This window comes from Homarus americanus, unplaced genomic scaffold (genome assembly GCF_018991925.1).
Source record: "Homarus americanus isolate GMGI-L3 unplaced genomic scaffold, GMGI_Hamer_2.0 scaffold6875, whole genome shotgun sequence".
Classification (NCBI taxonomy): domain Eukaryota; kingdom Metazoa; phylum Arthropoda; class Malacostraca; order Decapoda; family Nephropidae; genus Homarus; species Homarus americanus.
Genome location: NW_024757271.1, coordinates 334372 through 355915, shown reverse-complemented (window position 1 = coordinate 355915; position 21544 = coordinate 334372). Strand labels below are relative to the sequence as shown.

The 21544-nt window shown below is 37.2% G+C and overlaps 1 protein-coding gene across 14 annotated transcripts in view; it reads right to left on the bottom strand.

Moving 5' to 3' along the window:
- Window positions 1–324: 324 nt before the first annotated feature.
- Window positions 325–21544, bottom strand: part of LOC121857417 (phosphatase and actin regulator 2-like) — a 205382-nt gene continuing 184162 nt past the window's right edge. For 12 of the 14 annotated variants that reach the window (XM_042353462.1, XM_042353471.1, XM_042353464.1 and 9 more), the window contains 5 exons: window positions 16304–16460; window positions 8829–8884; window positions 8432–8535; window positions 4659–4831; window positions 325–4335 (listed from right to left, as the gene is read on the bottom strand). In XM_042353462.1, the coding sequence (XP_042209396.1) occupies window positions 4320–4335; window positions 4659–4831; window positions 8432–8535; window positions 8829–8884; window positions 16304–16460 (506 nt within the window). In that variant the 3' untranslated portion in view covers window positions 325–4319. The remainder of the gene's footprint in view (window positions 4336–4658; window positions 4832–8431; window positions 8536–8828; window positions 8885–16303; window positions 16461–21544) is intronic. The other 2 variants (XM_042353459.1, XM_042353461.1) reach the window with 2 other exon arrangements.

Sequence of the window (21544 nt, the reverse complement as noted above, 5' to 3'; positions counted from 1 at the left end):
GTGAATGGCTAGCTGGCTGAGGTGAATGGCTGGCTGGGCTGAGGCAAATATCTGGCTGGATCGGAGGGAAATAAAATTCCAATACTTGTTTGTCTCCTTAACCCTTTCACAGCGGGAGGTTACCCTAAGCTGAATAAAATCGTCTGGCGGTAGCCAGAATAAAATGGCAAGTGCGTGACACGCGGTGAAAGGGTTAATGTGCATTATGATTTTAGAGTACAAACTCGCCATACATACATATATAAGCTCACAAATTTATATACATTTTTCTTTAGATAATCTCTTAATTTCCTATTAAGTTAAAGGTCAAATCAAACCAGACTGTGGAAGACGGTGATGTTTTATTCCAACAAGTATAAAGCAATGACAGAGCTAGTTATAAAGCAGGAGAATAACAGACGATTCCAGGATGTTGGTAAAGGCTATGTACAAAGATACACTCGTGTGATGAGGATGGTATATGAGCTGACACCCACTGCCTGCAGCGATACTCTCGTGACACGTACAGGGGGATGAGGGGTGAGTGATGCTTCCTGAAAACACAAACACCTAAAAAGGTAATAAATTTCCCTACAGAGGACTGAGAGGTGCTCAAGCCTACTGAGTGAGAGGCTTCACTGGTCTTCTCTATAATACAGGTAATGCTGGTATTGAGCAAAGACTCGTTATTTGAATCTGTAGGTGAGCAAAAGGTAACAGTAACCACCACTCCTTATTATGTCAAATTAGATTTGCAATAATACTTTAACAAATATAATTGGCATGAAAATTAAAATAACCATTTAATGATCTGTAAATGGATGCTGAAAGGGATCACGAGGAACTTAAAATAATGGGGCCTTTGAAAGATTTCCTTCATTCTACAGGTAGGCTGGTCATTCACATTTTCCTTTCAGCAAACATCACCATTATTTAATGAAGATAGCATCATTCTGACAGAATTAAGTTGCACATTAATAAAAACAAAAATTCTCCGAGCACTGGACGAGGTTACTATTATCTCCCCCATATCCCGAGAATTGTCTCCTTCCCACACTGCACAGTCTGCACTTAATATAAGGGGGATCTATTCGCTTGGAATCTACTGTGGAGACAAACTGGTTTACATTTGTTTAATCAACAAATTCTGGAGAATAAATGTTATATGACTTGGCTCACTGGAGATGGCACTATGCACAGTACAGGAGTGACTACAGTGGGCCTCTAACATGCCTATGCCACAATCAAACTTCATTGAGAAAAAAATCATATTGGATAACTAACCTTCAAAATTATTCAATAAAACTACAATCTATATTTATCATTCATGTGATATGTTCATTTATTCGTTTCTTTACCATTTGAGAACATTTTCTTGTATTCCCTACTCCAAGAACTGTGCTTTAATGCCACCCCAGGTGCAGCAGGCAGACGGGAGAAGCTGTATCAGGTATGTACACAACTGTGGGTAATGAGTACATCTTATTTACAAAAGTTTACACTGAACAGGTCTGTACTGTAACCTGTTGCCATGTTGAACTTATCAATGGAGCCTTGAACATTACATCTCTGAGATCATGATACAAATCAGTAACAATATTTACAACCAGCGATGATATACAAATGCATACTAAAATATTTTGCATATCTATAGCTTGCTCATCCTAAATCTTCTTTTCTTCAGCTTTGGCATACTGCTGCTCTTCAAATGAGCGTGCATTCAGAATCCTCAGAGCATATTTACTGCAACATATCTATCTCACAGAGACAGAGCAGAAGTCTACAAGATGCTTGTGGTTGTTTGCTGACATTCCAGCCGAGTGTGTAGATCTCAACATACATACTACTGCATATATTGTATTTGCAATACTGAAGATGGAAGAAGTGATCTATACAATACTTAAAAGGCCATGAAAGTTTACCAGCCTGTTAAAATGCTCCTTTCACACATCTCAAGCAACAACACACAGAGGAGGGAAAGTACCACTTGGAGAACTGGACGATCAGACAAGAGTAATGTTCGCTTCCACATTTCAAAACTTTAAGTTTCATGTGTACAGTCAACGAAATCACAGAGAATCAGGTGTGTTTTATCTCCAATACCTGTTAAAGTCACGATGCAGAAATGTACAGCATAAGAACGAAACAGAATAATATTTTCTCTTTCCATGATTGTGACTAAAAATGGAGCTGCTGAAATCTGTGAAACACCAAACACAAATTCCCTAAAATGAAGAAGAACGTTTTGAGTCATACCCAAAGCTTTAGTGTTCATTTGAGGGGTGTTTTTTGCAGAAATAGGACAAGTTTTTATGAGGTTCTAAGCTAGAGATTTGCCCATCTAGCAAGCACCCATTAAAAAGGCAATTCATTTGTACACAACACTCCACAGATGGACTCTAACATTGAGAGATTTGTCACATTTTCCAATTCTATCAGCACACAAATGAATTTTATCACTGAAAGTTCTAGGAGCAATGATAATTTGAAATAATGGTGAGGAGTGAGCAAAATACAAATAATATTATTCAAAGTATAAAAATTTCAAGTTGTCTTGCATATATCTGCCCTTCCTCAAGGATAAGAAAGTTCATTCCAAGCACTGTTCAAATTCATCCTTTTGGACCCAAGCTACACTGTCATAGCTTTCTAAGTCTTCCTGAAAAAATGTATAAAACACTGATGAAGTATATTCTAAAAAGGATAAAAAATACTTACAACAACTGGTAACAAGGTGATTGTCCAAACTAATAACAACACCATTATGAAAGATGCTTAATGATCTCCCTCTCAGAATTGAAAATCATGGACACAAAATCTAAACAAATTGTATCCACTAAGAAACTATGGATTTCTACAGTCGTTGGTTATCACAACAAGTTGCCACCTAAACTGGACCAAGGAAGCTAACAAACTCATTCTGTTACACATGTGACCAAGAGGTCAATATACACGTGATGGTCATTTTGTCAAATAACTGTTTATCCCAGTCATGAGGCCAACAATCAACTTTTCATACAAATTATGGATAGGAAAGGAACAGAAGAATTTTACAAAAATAGCAAGTAGAATAGGTGAGATATTTTCACATTTTTTCTTTATCCTAGCAATAGAAATCTATCATTCTCTAATACTTCACTTAATATAATTTTAAGAAAGAGGTTTCCACCCAAGTTGGACATTCACTGAAGTGAGAATGGCTTAAAAGTTGAGTCTGTGTAGGTGAGTGAGGCCATGCAGGTCCATGGTGCCTCCTTGGCACAGATGCTGGTGTGGTCAGTCCAACACCAATGAATGACACATGCTGGCCCAAGGACTAACACATAATATCACTCAGAGCATCAGTATCACAGCAACACGTGGGCTTCAACAACGCACGTCAATGTACACTACTACGAGTGTGCACACGTTAAGCATGTACACTACTATGAGTGAGCACATGTTAAGCATGTACACTACTACAAATGTGCACATAATAGACATGCACATTACAAGTGTGCACACACATTAAGCATGTACACTACTACAAGTGTGCACACATTAAGTATGTACACTACTATGAGTGTGTACACTTTAAGCATGTACACTACTAAGAATGTGCACATGTTAAGCATGTACACAGTGGAATCTCAGTTATTGGATTTTCTGAGAACATTTAACAGCATACCCCATTCATCACAGTTCTGCATTGTGTTAAACACATACTAAAACAATTTCTTTATAAAAAACATGGGTGGTAAAAAATTTCTCCTAATCATTAGCATATATGACTAAACTGTTATTGTCCAAACAACCAAGAAACCACTGAACGAACCACACTATAATCAATATGTATGGCATACATATACACAGTGACTGATAAAACATGGTAAACTATAGTATGTGATATATATGCTCTAACTGGTACAAGATGAACTGGAAGGAGCTTCAGAAACCCAGCAACATGTAAACCTCTTGCTACTAAAGTTGCTGATGGCCTGCAAATGTAGTGACTATAACACATTAGGCAGTCATCATTTCTTGCCATACAGGACTGAACGTGGAAGAGACAGAATAGTAATAATAAGAGAGGGGCTACACAGCATTTACAAATATAACAACAATGCAAATGTTGAGTCTTCAGTGTGATTAAAGACCTTTTAGTGTTTCTGACTAATATACAGTACTCTTGTAGGAGAAGGTGAAGATAATGTCCATTATCACCTGGAGGGAGCAGAGATACAAGGAGAGATAGAGACAGCGGTAAGAATATTGTATGGCCAAGACACAGTAGTCCTCAGTTGCTTGGGTTACTTCTTCACATGGAGCGATGGACTTGTCCTGCTACGCCGTACCCCCAATCAAGGCCGGTGGAACCTGCCAAGGAGGAATTTTTTTTTATAATACACATACTGATACATATCTGCACAGTTGTGGGACTAGTGAGGTTTCATGTGTCAACGAGAGGGGGAAAGGATGTGAGGCAGGTAAGGTGTGGTAGAGGTGAGCACAGTCAAGCATGTGCTTATGTTTGATGAAGCTAATTACCATTATATATTCCTTTTGTACATTTGAATACCTTTTTAACAACATTAATATTATTTCAAATATAGTAAGGAATGAAAATATCTCACAGGCATAAGAATATATTTTGACTTATCTATACTTCATTAACGGTGAATAGAAAGTACACAACCTACCGAGTAAGATGCTTGGATTCTTCATGAACCTCCATCTCCATGCTCTTGAAGTCGTTAAGTTCCTTCCTTATGGCTGCCTTATCCCTGGGTGTTAGACGTGTCCATGGCTTGTCTGCCCGACGATCATACTCGTGTGCCTGAGTTACCTCAATGTAGTCGTTGAAGCGTATGATCTGTAAAAGATATGTGATGCGGGGTTCAAAACAGAATAAAACTCTCCTAAGATGAAAGTATCAACGTCTTGTTAGTCTAAGTACCACTGTGTGTCAGGTGTCAGTGTGGCCTCTGTAATACCCAGGGGTGGCCGAGATATACACGAGAAGAGGTTAGAAAAAAGGACATCAGAGTTAAGAATGTGAATGATAGAGGCTGCATGGAGAGCTGCCATCAGGTAACCACGGCCAACAAAAGCAAGCGTGAAAAATGGCTGCAAAACACCGAAGATGATGTCGATGATCTATAATAAACTAAAAATAAATAAAAAGGAAAAGAAAGCCATAGAGTGATCATAACTATGTCTACCTATAGCTGCTGCATGGAGTAACAGCCTAGATGACCAAGTGATTACACCGTAAAGTTGTGAAGGTCCAGCGTGTCCTTGGAATCTAGGCAAGGTAGTGCTGGTCAGGAGCTGTGCAAAAGGCCAGTTGATTGGGGGCAGAAATGGCAATGGAAATTTCAGTTACTATAAGAACAAACCATATGCAGTGAGTCATTGATATATATTGTCCAGTGCTGACGATTGAGTGGCCAGTTAAAGAAAAATAGAAATAGAGAGAGAGAGAGAGAGAGAGGCACTGCATGTAAATATTATCATTTTTTTCCTCAGAGACCCACACACAAAACTAATAATAACTGACACACATACATCGGGAATGTACCAAGAGGAAATCCCTATACCAGCAACAAAACCAACACTCTACTAAGGCATCTGACTACTAGAGAAACATATATCTACTAAAATCTTCCAGAAATGTGTTAAAAGACTGTACGACACATTTTTTTATAACTTTACCATCAATAACGTACACAAGGAATAGTTTCCTTTGTTGCTATCCGTCTTAACATCCATATATGTGAGTTGATATTTCTCTTTGTCTCTTGGTATGTTAAGGTGAGAGTTGGCAACAGTCACTGGTACTCCTGCCAGACCTAGCTAGTGTTGCCACAATCCATTCATTATTACTTACTATCATTTGTGTTATTACTTTATATATGGCCATCCATTTCCATGGCAATTATTAAGCAGTGTTCTTAATTTTACACATTAAACACAATTTTTAACTACAGTATAAGTGTTTCGATCATATAAAATACAGGTGTATGTGACACTTGGCACGTCTATACAGTACACAAATCACTTATGTAATTCGCACACAGAAAAGATTTAAATGATTTTCTTTACAGTATTTCTCTTTGTCTTATTTGAAAAATCCTGTGTACTAAATATCCCAGATGTTCTCAAACTGTTCATTCTAGAACATACTGAAATGGATTAAGGTTAAACCTTGGAAGCATGTGGCAACACTTGTCAGTCACAGAAAGAAGGAGGGTGGGCAGCCAGCCAACGGGTGAAGACCACCACCTTATTATAGACCTTGGGTAGTGTGTCTTTATCCTTAACAACTGCGTAATAAGAGATTCCCGTGCATTTCCTGTGCTCTCATTTACCACTGATAAACTATGTTAAAAAAATTATTTTACTCAAACAAACACCTGTTAAGTGTTAAGAGAAACAGGGATAAGCAGCTGTAACATGACCCTGGTGAGATATGAGTGTGGAAAGCTTGCCAGTGTTTATGTTGACAAACACTCAACAAATTCTTCACCTCTGATATCATCTTCATTTTTCTGGGAATTTTATTACCCGGTACAACAAATTCTCAAATATGTGAGTAATACTGCATAAGACATAATTCAGCTTCCATTTGTTTTTACAAATACTATACAAAGTTCTCTATTATTCATTATCTAAACTATTGTATATATGTAAAAAATTCACACCAACAAAATTTTCATCCCTTCATCATTACATAAGAAAATTCTATAGCTTTACTCTCCATTCACTCACATATAAATAGCAAAAGGTGACTGGCTCCCACATGATAGACCAATGTGGTTGCCACCCTCGACACCCCATAATACTAAACACGGGGCAGCTGTCTCTAGTGCAGATGGCGCCCGTAGATAATAAGGGCACTCAATGTAAACTATAATCACCTGTATGGTGCTGCAGTTCCGTCCATAAACAATGAATAAAACTGATTATAATGATGATCACTTCAACTAAATCATTTCATTGGTATACTGTATAGACATTTATACAGGACATATATTCTAAGTGACGAAAATATACTAATTTCTTCTAAAATATTAAAAATGGATTAGATGGCAACACAGATGTACCCCTACTGAGTATGTGACTTGAAATTGCTCCTGGAGAGATGACTTTATATCCAGTATACATTATGTACAATGGTGGCTGGTGCTCTCACAGGTAGCCCTGGATTTTCACTAATATGACTGTTATTTATGAGACAATAAACAAAAAAGAGAGATAGAGATGAAGATAAACAGAGAGAAAGAGAGAGATAGGGGTAAGGATAGATGCAGAGAAAGAGAGATAGAGATAAGAATAGACAGAGAAAGAAAGATAGGGGTAAGGGTAGACACAGAGAAAGAGAGATAGAGGTAAGAATAGACAGAGAAAGAGAGATAGGGGTAAGGATAGATGCAGAGAAAGAGAGATAGAGATAAGAATAGACAGAGAAAGAAAGATAGGGGTAAGGATAGACACAGAGAAAGAGAGATAGAGATAATAATAGACAGAGAAAGAGAGATAGAGGTAAGGGTAGACACAGAGAAAGAGAGATAAAGATAGGATAGACAGAGAAAGAGAGACCTAGAGATAAGGATAGACAGAGAGAAAGAGAGAGAGACTTATGAATACAACACCCAAAACTTTACTAAAAAAAAACACATAAAACACTAATATATCATAAATTAGGGTATACAGTACTGTACAGTATTAGTGATAACAGAAGAGTACTGTAGTCCTAAAGTCCCAGCAGCTGACACCTATTAATAATTACTTAAATACAGTATTTATTTCCCAACAATAATGATTACTGGTCGAGGATCCTTTCCAAAATTATGTGTGAGAGAAATTTGACTGACTCTCTAATGTATGAAGACATATGTCACACAGGTACATAATGGGCCCAAGGTAAGCCACCTGTAGAGTATATTAACCCACAACTATAACCAAGATTGAAGTGAAATACATATCAATTGCAATAAGCTGCATTAGAATAGATTAATGGAAGTCTACAGAGCAGTTGGTTGAGTCAGCCAACTGACCTGGTTGCCACCGTCTCCAGAAACTTCTGTGTTCACAACTAATCACTGCCAAGTTTTTAGTTACAATATTAGAAAACACCCAAACATAATAATGTTTACTGTATAATGGCCTACAATATAAAAGCACAACTAAACCAGTAATGAGTTAGTGCGTGAGAAACTGAGTGAGATGAAGAATAACTAAGCAAAATCATGTTTACTGTAAAAATATCTTAAGTGCAAGAAGCAGGAAGTGGTGGTGTAAGTATAAAAAAAATTGTATCGCACAGATTCTGAAAATTAAAAATATCTAAAAATCTAAATACAATTGGCCCCAAAGGTTTTCTGATAAAGGATCCTTGACCTGTAATATATATTTACCAACAATAACATTAAAGAACCAGTGGACACAAATAGCTGTGTACAGTACTCACTTTCCGTTCCCTCAGTTCTTCAAGCGTTGGTCTGAATGACAACTTCCGCAGCAGGGTTTTTCTCTTTTCCTCCTTCTGTTTTCGTGCCTCCTCTGGGGTAGTTCCTGCCAAGACCAGTGAGGTTGAAGTACTCGGTGTGACCCATAAAATGAACCTTTACTTCTATTCATCATATTGTTAATTTAATGGAAAAACCAATGTCCCATCTTCAAGTCACTATTAACCCTGTCAAGTTTTCCTCAAACCAACGTTAACAAAGAGAAGTTTACAGTAAGACAACTCTTTCATTAAAAACTAAAGTCACTGAGTAAAGTGTAATATTAACATTCAATAATCCCAACTTAAAATTTGTGGAGATTAAATATTCAACTTCAGGAAAGTAAACACATTTACTTACTCTTAAGGATATTTCTCTCCTCCAGTTCTTCAGCTGTGGGTCGTAAACTCAAACGTCTGAAAAAAAAAACATAAGTGACCAATTAATTCCTTTCTTTGCTGCCAGAAACAGTGAACTATAAGGTAGACTATGAACTGCCTGTACAGTACAATATATCATTAAGTGCCATAAAATTATTCACTGGAGTATAATAAATTTAAAAGTCAGTACTTTCTACCCTTTTACTATAATAGCTTCAAATGACAAAAGGCAGCACCTCAGTTTTAGCAAAACAATACTGTATTATAATAAAATCAAGAATACAAAAGATTACCTAGCTAAAATTTTGGCCAAAACAGCCTTTACCCAAGAATGCCGTCGCCGTTCCTTCAACCAATCCTCTTCTCGCATCGTCATCACAACTAGACCATCTTCACGAGCCATTTGGCAAAAATTCTGGGCTACCATGATCACAGCTTTGTATTATCACAGAAAAATTTGAGACCAAAATGATATGCAAAGGTATTATTTTGAAGCTCGGACCGGCCGTGCTCTTAATACACTGTTTTCAGCACAAGTCATCCGTTACACTCGGATCTCCAAACATGCGTTGAAGCACGATAGCCCATGCCTGGTTTCCAGGACTATCACATACACTTCATTAACTCACAAGCTAAAATCTTAAAGGCTTAAATTACATCTACATGAGCCAACCATTTTCGTCTGTACACTGATGATATTCCTCAAGTCATAACACACTATGAATGAACACTACTTTCTAGAACCTCTGCAAGATGTGTGGTGAGGCAAGTTGTGTGAGAGGCACCTCACTACCTGACTGTCAAGGACTGCCACCTAGTGAGCCACTGCCCCCCCCCCCCCCCTTGCACACCAGCCAATGCTCCTGTGTTTTTTTGTTTGTTTAGTAAAGTTGATCCCCAAGTATGTGGCAGTTATATAAACGTAACTTACAATAAAAATCAGTCAAAACTGTTAATAACGAGGCTATGTTGTCTCTGATAATGAAAACTAGTCTCTCATTTCTAAACACAACAGACATTACATAAATAAACTTTTATACAGTCCAGAGCATTTTACACATTGGGAGAACATGTACAGTTATTTAGCACCACCAATCATTAGAAACACCATCTGTAAACTTGGCACACACAGATATACTGAAATATATATCATGCATGTAAAATTGTGTCAATGGAGAGACCCTGACTCAGATAGCCTTGTACAGAATTTTTGTTCAGTGTACTGCATTAACTTTGTCAGACCCTTGGCTTGGCACATGATTAACCTGCCCACATTAATATAATCCAACTAATGGTGGAAATATGAAACAGATTATTCTTTTTATTATTAAAGTGAATGACTGATGACAGTATGGAAGGGCTCTGACCTCTCATCTCAAGGCAGAGTTTACTGTACAGTATATTGAAAATAAGACAACGATGGTATGTGATTCTATATTTTGACCAGGGGTGATAACTGTCAGGTCAAGGACTCACACAGAGAACCAGCAAAGAGTCAGTCACTATACTACCAAGAGTAATCACCCAGTATGTATTCAATGAGGGAAAACAAGAGTAGAGTACATACAAACATTAACACCTTGCCTATTATATAATGCTCTAGAGGCTAGTACAGGTATTCACAAATGTATGAAATTACATTGGTGGTTTCAATTCACCTGTGGCAATAATTTCTTCTCATAACCTCCACTTTGCCAGCCCTTAAAATGGTCCTGGCAGTGCACCAAAAGCCATCCTTGTCCTGGCTTATCCCTTATTGGCCCCACCTGCACCAATCTCCCCAAAGCTCATTAACTCCTGCCCCTCCCCCCACCAAAGCTCATTACTGCTCCCTCTCCCTCACTTCCTTCTTCAGCTTATTACCTTCCTCCTCCCCACACCTCCCCCCTAACCTCATTACCTCCTACTCCCCCTCAACTTACCAACTTCTCACCCTTTAGGATATACTAAGGCAATACACACATAATTAACATATAGAAAATGGGATGATTAAAGAAATTTTATCTTAAGTATAAAATATATACACTTTAAAGATAACACATATATCTACATACTGTATATATATATAAGTACAATATTTATCAGAGTGAAGAGACATTGTCAGATGTTTGCATGTGTGGGTCAGAATACTGTACAAGTACTGCAAGCAGATTTTGCGCACATGAAAGATTACAATGATCAATTAGTCAGAAGTGGCTGGGGCTGACAAGTGGTCAAAATGTTGGCAGAAGCATCAGTGCAGGCTAGTTAGAAAGTTCTCTCAGCTGGTCAGTCAGTCAGTGAGGATTACAGAAGTATCCATTGAACTGACTAACCCAACTAAAACAAAGCACATAAAACTAATAACCAGCCAGGCAGGTAATAATTCAGGTTATGGTGGACCAAGTCTGGGTTCAGAAATATGTTTACTGTGTAAGTGTTGACCACCTTTGTAAAAGATTCAGTTCTGAAGGTTAATTGCAGTGCCGTCTCTTAGGGGTAGAGTGTCATATGTTGCCAAGGACAAAGGAAGAATTACATATAATATTTCCACAAGCACTGGTTTATTCATGGTGTTTGAAATACAAAACTAATGTGCTCATGTTAAATTACAGTGCAGAAAAATTGGCAACAATGATTAAGTTGGTGGTATTACTCCCAAGCACAGTATAGAGAAAACACTACATCTGACACCCCACCGTCAGTCCAGGAAACAACACGTCCACACCCAGCTTGCACTCAGGCAAGGTGCCAACTGACGGCAGTTGGCGTCTTTTTCAACATTGTGATCTTGACTTTTGACTTTTTAACTCCAAAAAACTCAGCAGTTCTATAATTTGTCATGGTTTTGAATTACATGTTTCTTTGTGTTGTAAAGTAAAGCTGCTAACACACACAGTATCTGTTAGATGGTTATATAAGACACAGGAGATGCTGACCACTTTATTCATCACCTCTGTCTTTATGGGTAATGAATCTTATTATCATTTCACTTTTTTCTTGATCTTAAACTGAACCTCATGAACACTTATAATGTATTCTGGTCATCCACAAAACTACATGACCTTTCTCTTTAAGTGCTCTAGCCCTCGGCTGTCAATTGGAGGTCAATTGACTTGAATGTTTGCTTTCGTAGCATAATGCAAATTTCAAAGTTTTAGTCAGTTAGATTATGAAGGTGTCATCACTTGTGTAGATGTACTTACTGTAGATATAATCTTGTGTAATAATCAACAAACACATTACTGTACTATAATTAATGAAAACCAATGATAAATAATGATAACTTGTTCATACATTCTATTATTCATAAGCAGACCTCTTAAACAAGGTGTACTGCACAACACTATATGCCCCTTATCAGTGTTTGCAGTTGGCGAGGGTTTTTTTTTTCTGAGACAATCTATTTTATATGGAATATTATTATCTTATTCTCTCATAAATTTTGGCTAAGTTTGATGACAGCTCTTCTGTGGTAACTGTGTAGTGAGCAGGAAAGGAAAATCAACAACAGACTCACAGACAGACACAGACCATCACACAGACTAAGTGAGAGTGATCAATCCTATAGTCCACTGTGACAACATTACCTGGGGACTAATAAACTCCCAGAAAGCAATAAATGTCATGACAGCCTTCACCCCCTTTTGGTTCACAACTCCCATTAACGTCACTACCAGCCTGGCCACATCCCCTCACCAATTTTCATAGTCCATCTCCTGCATGTGACTCACTCTCACACACACACACACACACACACACACACACACACACACACACACACACACACACACACACACACACACACACACACACACACACACGACAATTACGAAAGAGAAATACCTTCCCCTGAATATATCTTAACGTACTTATTTATTTATATTGTCACACGAAGATGATATATCCCCTGTAAGAGTGACACTAAACAAGGTGACACACTACTCTACGCTCTACCTGATGTATCTTCAAGGTGACACACTACCCGATGTGACCCAAACTCCAAAAATCTTCTCGTGATGACATAGCAAGTTGTGGAAATGATTCTTTTAGTGTAATATCAAGCAAAAAGTAACAATGACGGCCTGACTGCAACAACCAGCCATAAAGTCCTTGGTGGTATGGTTGGGAGGAGCAGAACCATCCCCCACTCTCACGCTCCCCCACTGAGTAATCGGAAATGGTCTCCTGGTGAGATTAGGTTCCTAGAATACCCACGCGTGATATTATTTACTCAAACTTTTGTTGTTGTTGATAATTTGGAATAGTTCTGTGTGAGTCGGCTTCCCTAACACTCACTAGTTACAAGGTTAATGGAAAAATAACGAATCCTTAATATGCCGCACACTATGAAGGGAAAGAATGGGTCACGGCTAACGAGAGGAAAATATCATAACAGTCCACGATCAATGAATATATTCCCTCCGACCTACTTACAGGTGAAGATATATTAACAGTGCTGAGAGACTTCCTGTAAAGATCTAAACATAGCTCCAGGTCTAAACTTTTCATGGCTGGGAAAGTGTCATTGCTTGAGTTTCATATGCTTGAACTGCCAGGTTTAATAAGCACCTTTCATAAAAAAGAAATGGCCATAAAACATTGATGATGATGATGATGATGATGATGATGATTCACTAGGTCTTAGTTTCTAGAACAAATAACACTCAAGTATTCAGTAATACATAGTCACTGGCCAGCAAGGAGAATAAGGACGGTAAAAAAAAAAATTATGAAACCATCACTTCTCCTTGACAGCTCAGGACATGCACAAAAACATGACGTTGACTGGTGCCACCTCTAACATCTATATATACACCAGCTCACCCCTACACGTGTCTGGCATAGAATCAACTGGCTGCACAGAACACAGAGATTTAATAGCTTGACGTAAATGACGCCTCAGATATTTAACAAAGGAAAGAGTTGAAAGATATGTGGGATGACATACATAGTTGCCCTTAAGCGTCGCGGCTCCGAAGAGTATCCGGATATGACTAACCGTGGCAGCATCATCGCAATGTCTGGCATTCCTTACATAACTCACGACCAGTAACTTCACAGGCCAAGAGATTATATGAATGAAGAAAGCACTATACATTATTATAAGCTGTGAATTACTGAGAAATATACCATACATTAAAAATTAACATTATAACCACCATTATAATTTCTGTATTAATAATTACAATGCCTTTATAATGTTTTGCTTCCTTCATACATCTGCACTACTGTATTTTACTATAAATTATGAAAAACAAAACTCAATCATTGCTGGCCACATTAAATATCTTTTAACAATGATATAATAAAACTCTGTAACATTCTCCATCATTCCTTACAAGTTAGGTAGTTCCTCGTGTATTCACTCCGAGCAATGTGTATCATAATTTGCTTCTCTTCTTTTACTTTTATCTGAATACTGTAACTCTTTTAGCTTTTAGTTTTTTTTTATCCTGCAATCCCTCTCCTGCTTCCTCATTAGATACAGAGGATTTAGAGCAACACACTTTCTCATTTGTTATCCTTTATTCACTCTATCTCCTGTAACAAATGTATTCTGCAAAGGTGTGTCAGTTCCAATAAGCCCTAAGAAAATCCAGCTGGGTTACCTTTCACTGTAGCCAACCCAGCATCACTTACCACCAACATTAGGAGTTTCAATTTAGCCGATAATACCGCCCAGCCAGTGGTAAAGGCCCGGGTACACAAGCCTGATGCCAAACCCTCCTCACAGGTGTCCTATTATAGAACTGTAAGTGTGTATTTTTCTTTAAATACTTCCTTAGATAATATTTCTTTATCTTGACCTATCTGTTATCTTTACTCCCTCGCATTTTGTGTCGGGTTATATGAGGCGTCCCGCATCATAAGGTCCATTCAGACCATCCGGGCAAAACCCGTTTTTGTTGGAAAGCACTATTTTCGGCCTAGCTCTATACGATGGTAGTTGATAAGATCTCCTTACTATACTGTAAATAAGGTTGAAAGCCCTTTGAAAATAGGGTAGAACATCGATTTGTGGCAAACAGAAAATTGTGGGCTTGGCTTTCGTGTCATAAGGTGCTCTTATCCCATCAGTGAGTGAGTGAGAGGAGCGGGCGGCCAATCACAGCGGCCAGCCTACAGCCCCCTCCCCCATCTTGGCCAATGACAGTGAGTATCTGCTATCTACGTCACGGCCCCTCCAGCAGGCGGGACCTACACTCTGATATCGATTAAAGTAAAAAAATGCCATAAGCGGGTGGGAGTTTTGTTGCTTCAAGTCAACATTGCAAGAACCATCTGCAAGTACAGTCCTTTATCTTCAAAATGCATGAAAAATGAGTGCTGTATCTCAAAAAATAACAACGTTATGCATGTTTTAAGTTGGAAAACTTTAAACACGGTTTTCTCAGTTTCACATTTTGGCGCGAATAACCCATACGATGAGGGTGCCTCATATCAAGGAGTCTGGAAGTAGGAGGAGTGTGGTAGGGGTGTGTGGTAGAGGTGTGTGGTAAGGGAGTGTGGTAGGGGATATGGAAGGGGTATGTGGTAAGGGAGTTGTGGTAGGGGATATGGTAGGGGAGTGTGGTAGAGGATATGGTAGTAAATATGGTAGAGGAATGTGGTAATGGAGCTTGGAAGGGGATATGGTAGGGGAGTATGGTGCAAGATATGTGTAATAAGAGAGTCAGTAAAGAGTAAACACACTCCAAAAATACTACTTCATATTTCCACAACCCCACACACACCACATTACAGTCCTACTTTCTGGTCCACTACAGCCTTTAATCTTCACTACATTCTTTACTGATTTGTCCTTGTCTCCTTACTTCATAATCTGTGTTATAAATATACTGTACCAATCAGCTGTAGAAGTTCTAAATTTTTTGGGGGTACATATTTTTATCGTCTTTCGTGCTAGTAAGTCTGTGGTGCTAAAAACTGATGAAAGGGGAATAATAAAATATAAAACAGAGGTGAAGCCAGAAGCGAGGTGACCATAAATTTTTTATTTTATTTGTTTTAAGAACCCCCCAGACAGTGCTCTTACACCATGCCCTGTCTCTCCAAGCCTGAGTGACTGAATATCCTCTGAATGCTCTGATACGATCGAATCAGATAAGTCACATGTAATGAGAAGGAATGGGTGATAATTGTAATGAGGAAGACTGGGTGATAGTTGTAATGGGGAGGAATGGGTGATATAGCTGTAATAGGAAGCAATGGGTGATTAATTATCCTGTCATAATATCCACCCCTTCCACTAAATCACCCCTAAATCTGGTTTACCCCTTCCCCAGTCACCCAGCATCAACCATCAGCTCCCCCCCACCCAAAAAAAAAAACACTTGACATTACGATTTTAACCTCCTTTGTACACACACACTGGTCCTTCTTGGATGTCCCTCCTTTACCCTATCCTGCCATGCCCTTGATTCTTCCTTCTCCTTCTAACTTGTATATACTTATAATAATATTAATTCTTACCTTGTGAGTTTGGCTCCAATTGCTTCCCTAAACTCCTTTCTGTCATTCTCAGACTGTACAGGGATGATGTTGCGGTCGATGAGGTCTTGTTTGTTTGGTCTACATTTTAATTTTTGTGCAAGGCTATCTCTTCTTGCTACTTTCGTCGCTAAACGATCTGTAAGAATTCGAAGGTACAAAATTAAAACAAATTAGTAATATAGAATGTGTTTGTGTGTGAGTACAGTATATGTAATTTTTGTTACATTAATTTTTCTATCAACTTAAGTTAATTTTCAAGAATATGGGACCATTTAATACAAAAAAAAAAAATTAATGCTTTCTCATCACCAAATTCCAAACTATTTTATCCTTTCCTGTTGCTTATATTTATCACTTTTAACTTCCTATTCCTTCTCTATTTTTTTTATTTCTTCGAGTAATAAAATTAACATAATGAATCAAACAAGAAATAAAGAGTCTCCATCATACTGGTTTAAGATAATCCACCTGGCTCATGTCTCAGGTATATGACTTAAGCTAACACAGGATAATTCACTCACTGGTACTCTGGAGTTTGACTAATATGAAGACAGAGAGAGAGAGAGAGAGAGGAGAGACAGAGAGAAGAGACAGAGAAAAAGAGAAAGATATACAAGAGAGAATGAGGGAAAACAGAGAGAAGAGACAGAGAAAAATAAAAAGATAGACAAGAGAAGAGAAGAAAGAAAAAGATAAGAGAAGAGAAAAAAGGGAGAGAAGTGTAGAGAAGAGAAAAAGAGAAGAAAAAAAGAGAAAAAGAGATAGATAGCCACTCAAAAATACATCAAAATTTTTTTACAGAATACAACGAAAACCCCAACAAACTTGTAACCCATAGATACATTAGTGATACCCAGAGGCTACCAGTGAGTGAATGTCCCTGTATAATGGATGACCACTATAAGAGTTCTCCTATTTCAGTCGTTTAAGCGAAAAGTAAAATGGTCCGGGACATAATAATTGGGGACAAAGTTTAGTGGTCCGGGACATAATAATTGGGAAGAAAGTTTAGTGGTACGGGACATAATAATTGGGAAGAAAGTTTAGTGGTACGGGACATAATAATTGGGAAGAAAGTTTAGTGGTATGGGACATAATAATTGGGAAGAAAGTTTAGTGGTACGGGACATAATAATTGGGAAGAAAGTTTAGTGGTCCGGGACATAATAATTAGGACTTCCTGCACTGTATATCACATCCAATATACAGTGTGTGTGTATATCTTTATATGCTGTAAGTATATATTTTATTTACATATTACAGTAATTCATTCATTTATATATTTCAGTTTTACAGGATACAGTGAATTTTACCTCCAGGAAGGAAACATATTGAAGAAAGATACAGAAAAATAGTAGTTTGCTAGTTTAATGCTGTTAATATAAAGAAATAATAGCATTAATATTATTTACATGCATAACAAAAATACTCAGTGACTATTTATTCTATATATATATATATATATACAGTATATATATATATATATATATATATATATATATATATATATATATATATATATATATATATATATATACATAATACTATAAGCTATCTTTAAGTGAAGAAGCAGTGCTACAAAGCCCACCCAACAGTGCTATAATCATACCCACCCAAATAATAATAATAATAATAATAATAATAATAATAATAATAATAATAATAATAATAATAATAATAATAATAATAATAATCAATGCCTTAGTGATCACATATAAATTACTAAAATGGCTAAACAAGAATGCAATATTAAGGAAATGTGTTCGTTAATAACCATATTCTTCTCTAACAATGACGAGCTGTACGACAGATAAATTCTACTACTTTTTACCTCCCAGAAATACGTCTATCAGTTTTGGTCTGCACAAACATATATAAAAAATTAAGTTCATGTGATAATCTTTCTATGTTTTATGCTGTCAGTATTTTATCACTATATACAGTATGTTCATAGCAGTAAGTTGCCTCCTGTATACACTGAAGGTATAGAAATCTTCAAAAGTTTTACACTGAGCAAGAATTCTGACCGCTGAAGATCCCCACGTCGGCATCCATTGATAAAATATTTATCATAGAATAAACACTAAAGTCTATATCTATTTATCCAAAACATTATCTAACATAAAATAAACATAAAAACATCAGCCCCCAAGAATACTGTACATCACATTAACATTCATCTCAGTATCTCACCTACACATTCCTTCCTTCCCTCACTATACACAACTCCATACAACCATTCCTTCATACTAACTTCTCTTTATTTTCCTCATTTTCTTTGTTTCCTCTTCCTCTAACCTCCTCTTTACCACTTATTCATATGTTGCTCTCTTTTTAAAACTATATTTGCATATAATTTTTTTCCAACAGGTCAGCTTCATCAGTATAACACCATCCCTCACCTTTGTCATTCACTTTTCCTACCAATTCCTGTGTCCTATACACATTATCCATACAAGCAATTCCTCTCACTCCACAGCAAACTCTTAACAACTCTATATCTGTTGCTTGTTTCTTATACGTACTATATAATAATTGGGCTCTTTATTTTGACGTACTTTGAAATAATCTTAAAATATTCCAGTAACTGTTCCACCATTTCTCGCCCTTCATTCCTTTATCGTTCTTACAGAGACCTTTGCCAACACTCCATCTAAATGTACTTGAAATAAACAATGTGAAATAACAAACCTATTTCCTTTGCTTGTCCTTTACTAACCTTCTTAACTCTTTTTTAATACATTTCATACATTCTATAATTTATGTAGACAAACAAGTACACACACATACACACATATGCACGAATACATCTACACCCTCACAAGTGTAAAGTCCATGTTGTCTTGGGGGGTAATGGTTCAAGACACCACTTTTCATAAAATAATTGTGTATCATCCTTATTCACAGACCACTGATATATATTAAAAAAAAAACTTTATTCTTACACTCCTTCAAAAAAATGCATAAAATTCAGTACATCTATTTTCCTAAAGTGAAGACAAATTAAAAACCTGTTTACTGTAGCATGCAGAAGTAAGAAACCACCACCGCTATTTCCCAAAGCTACATCACCATCTACATTATTTACAGTGAAGCTTCCATTGTCTTTTTTCTTTTCCATAACAAAGTGCAGCCACATGCAACCTTCTACTAGTGTGAGTTAACCAAGGTCCCCATTCACTGAGTAACAGCTACACCAGAGTATCTCTAGATAAGGATGGGAATCAACTTTCTATTAACATTTTAGTTGGAATAATTATCGAACTATTTAATGTGGGACTAAAAATTTATGTCCCCGTCATCGCCATCATAAATATGTGTCGAGACGAGGACCTACAACCTAATCCTTCTGTGTGGGATGAGTCAGGGCTTAAACCTCCTACACAGAGCCCTGACCTCAGTAGCATTATTCACTTCACCTCTTACCATGTATAAGGTACAGATGTCAGTAAACAGAAGATAAAAGATAAACCAAGGAGATAAGAGACACTGGAGTAGGCGACTGAATTATGTAAAAAAAATAATCAACAAGAAAAATTATTAGCATTCCCATTTAGTTACCTCATGCAATGCTTTATAATACAGAGGATAAATAATGTCTCCAGATCAGAGAGGGAATAATGTCCAAAACCGACTGGTAATGGCGGTTAATGATAAAAGATCCTTTAACCTCTTCTCAACAATACTGTATCGCAAGGATGCTGCATCACTGTGCCCTGTACTGTATTTAGTTAAACATTGTCTTATACAGTACCTTGGATAATACAAAACAGTGATATATGAAATCCCATATTATAACCAAGGGGAAGAGACAAGTAACCTTAGAGATTCCCTCACTAAAACATTCCCAGTATACAGCCTGTGGTCACCCGGGGTTCATCTGTACTCAAGAAGAAGGAGCAGTGTTCTGTCAGTTAAGTTGCCACATCAGCAGCTACTCAACCAGTCAATCTGAGCTTATCAAAGCAGAGCCTGAGCCTCCATCCAGTACAGCAAGTCACCAGGAACACCAGGACCAATGGTGGAGCTTCTTTTCTTGTTCTGAATCTCTCAATTATAAAGAAAACCTCAATTGGAGGCTGTAGGGATTCCAGGTCACTTGGCTTTCTCCATTGGTCATAAATTAGGATTTCATGCTTTACTAGCTGTGATATATCTCACTCTTGTGTATTTTAATAGTGAATGAGGAGTTCCATCAGAAGGGAGGGAAATGGATCATATAGTTTCACATCCAACGGACCCTCGATATAATGGATTTTCTTCTACATATAGTCCGTTAAATAGAGGTTTCACTATATACTATTATCGCATGAGGAGGAATAATAGTGGAACAATCACAGCTGAGGTGAATTTCCTACCTGAGAATGTTGATATAGAATAAAGAGTTGAAAAAAGAGAAAAAATACAAAGAAGAGATATTAACTTAGGTGAGAATTTAGATATTGAAGTAGAAGAAATATAATATGTAACTAGATATATAATCCTTAAAATATTGATTAAAAAAACAACAGAATATTTTTAGAAAAACGAACTGAACGATTATCTCTTTAAAGATAACTGATGCTTTCTTCTTCTTCTTCTTCTTCTAGGTCCAAAATAAATGTGAATACTGAGATACTCTAATCATTTGTAAGGAATGTAAATACAGTATCAAGCAAATGACTAAAGGAAGGTAGAATGTGGAGTTTTTGAGACAGGCAAGTGGATAAATGTAAAGAGAGGATGTAGTAGTGGGGCATGGAGGTCTGATGGTAATGGTGGTGGTAGTCTGGTGGTGGTAGTAGTGGTGGTAGTGGTGATGATGGTACCCAGGTGTAAGGTGGTAGTACTAGGTTGTATTGGTGTAAGGTGGTAGTGGGGGATGGTAAAGAAACTAGAAAGAGTAACAAAAGTTACTAATGAAAAAGCTGTGGTATTTTATATAAAGTTCCACAAGAGCTATTTTAGTCAACACCACAGTAGCAAAAGCTAACCATGAATTAAAAGGTTCGTGTCTCGGTATAATATAGTTAAGTTTTATTTTTCCATTATGTTATGTGCTCAAATATATACAGTACAGTACACTATAACTTCATAATATATACAGTAAAACCTCAATATAACGGACATTTATCTCTATATATGGTAGTTCATTAGATGGAGGTTTCACATCTAACGGACCCTCGATATGATGGACTTTCCTTTCGATATAGTCCGTTAAATAAAGCCTGTAGCCCACAT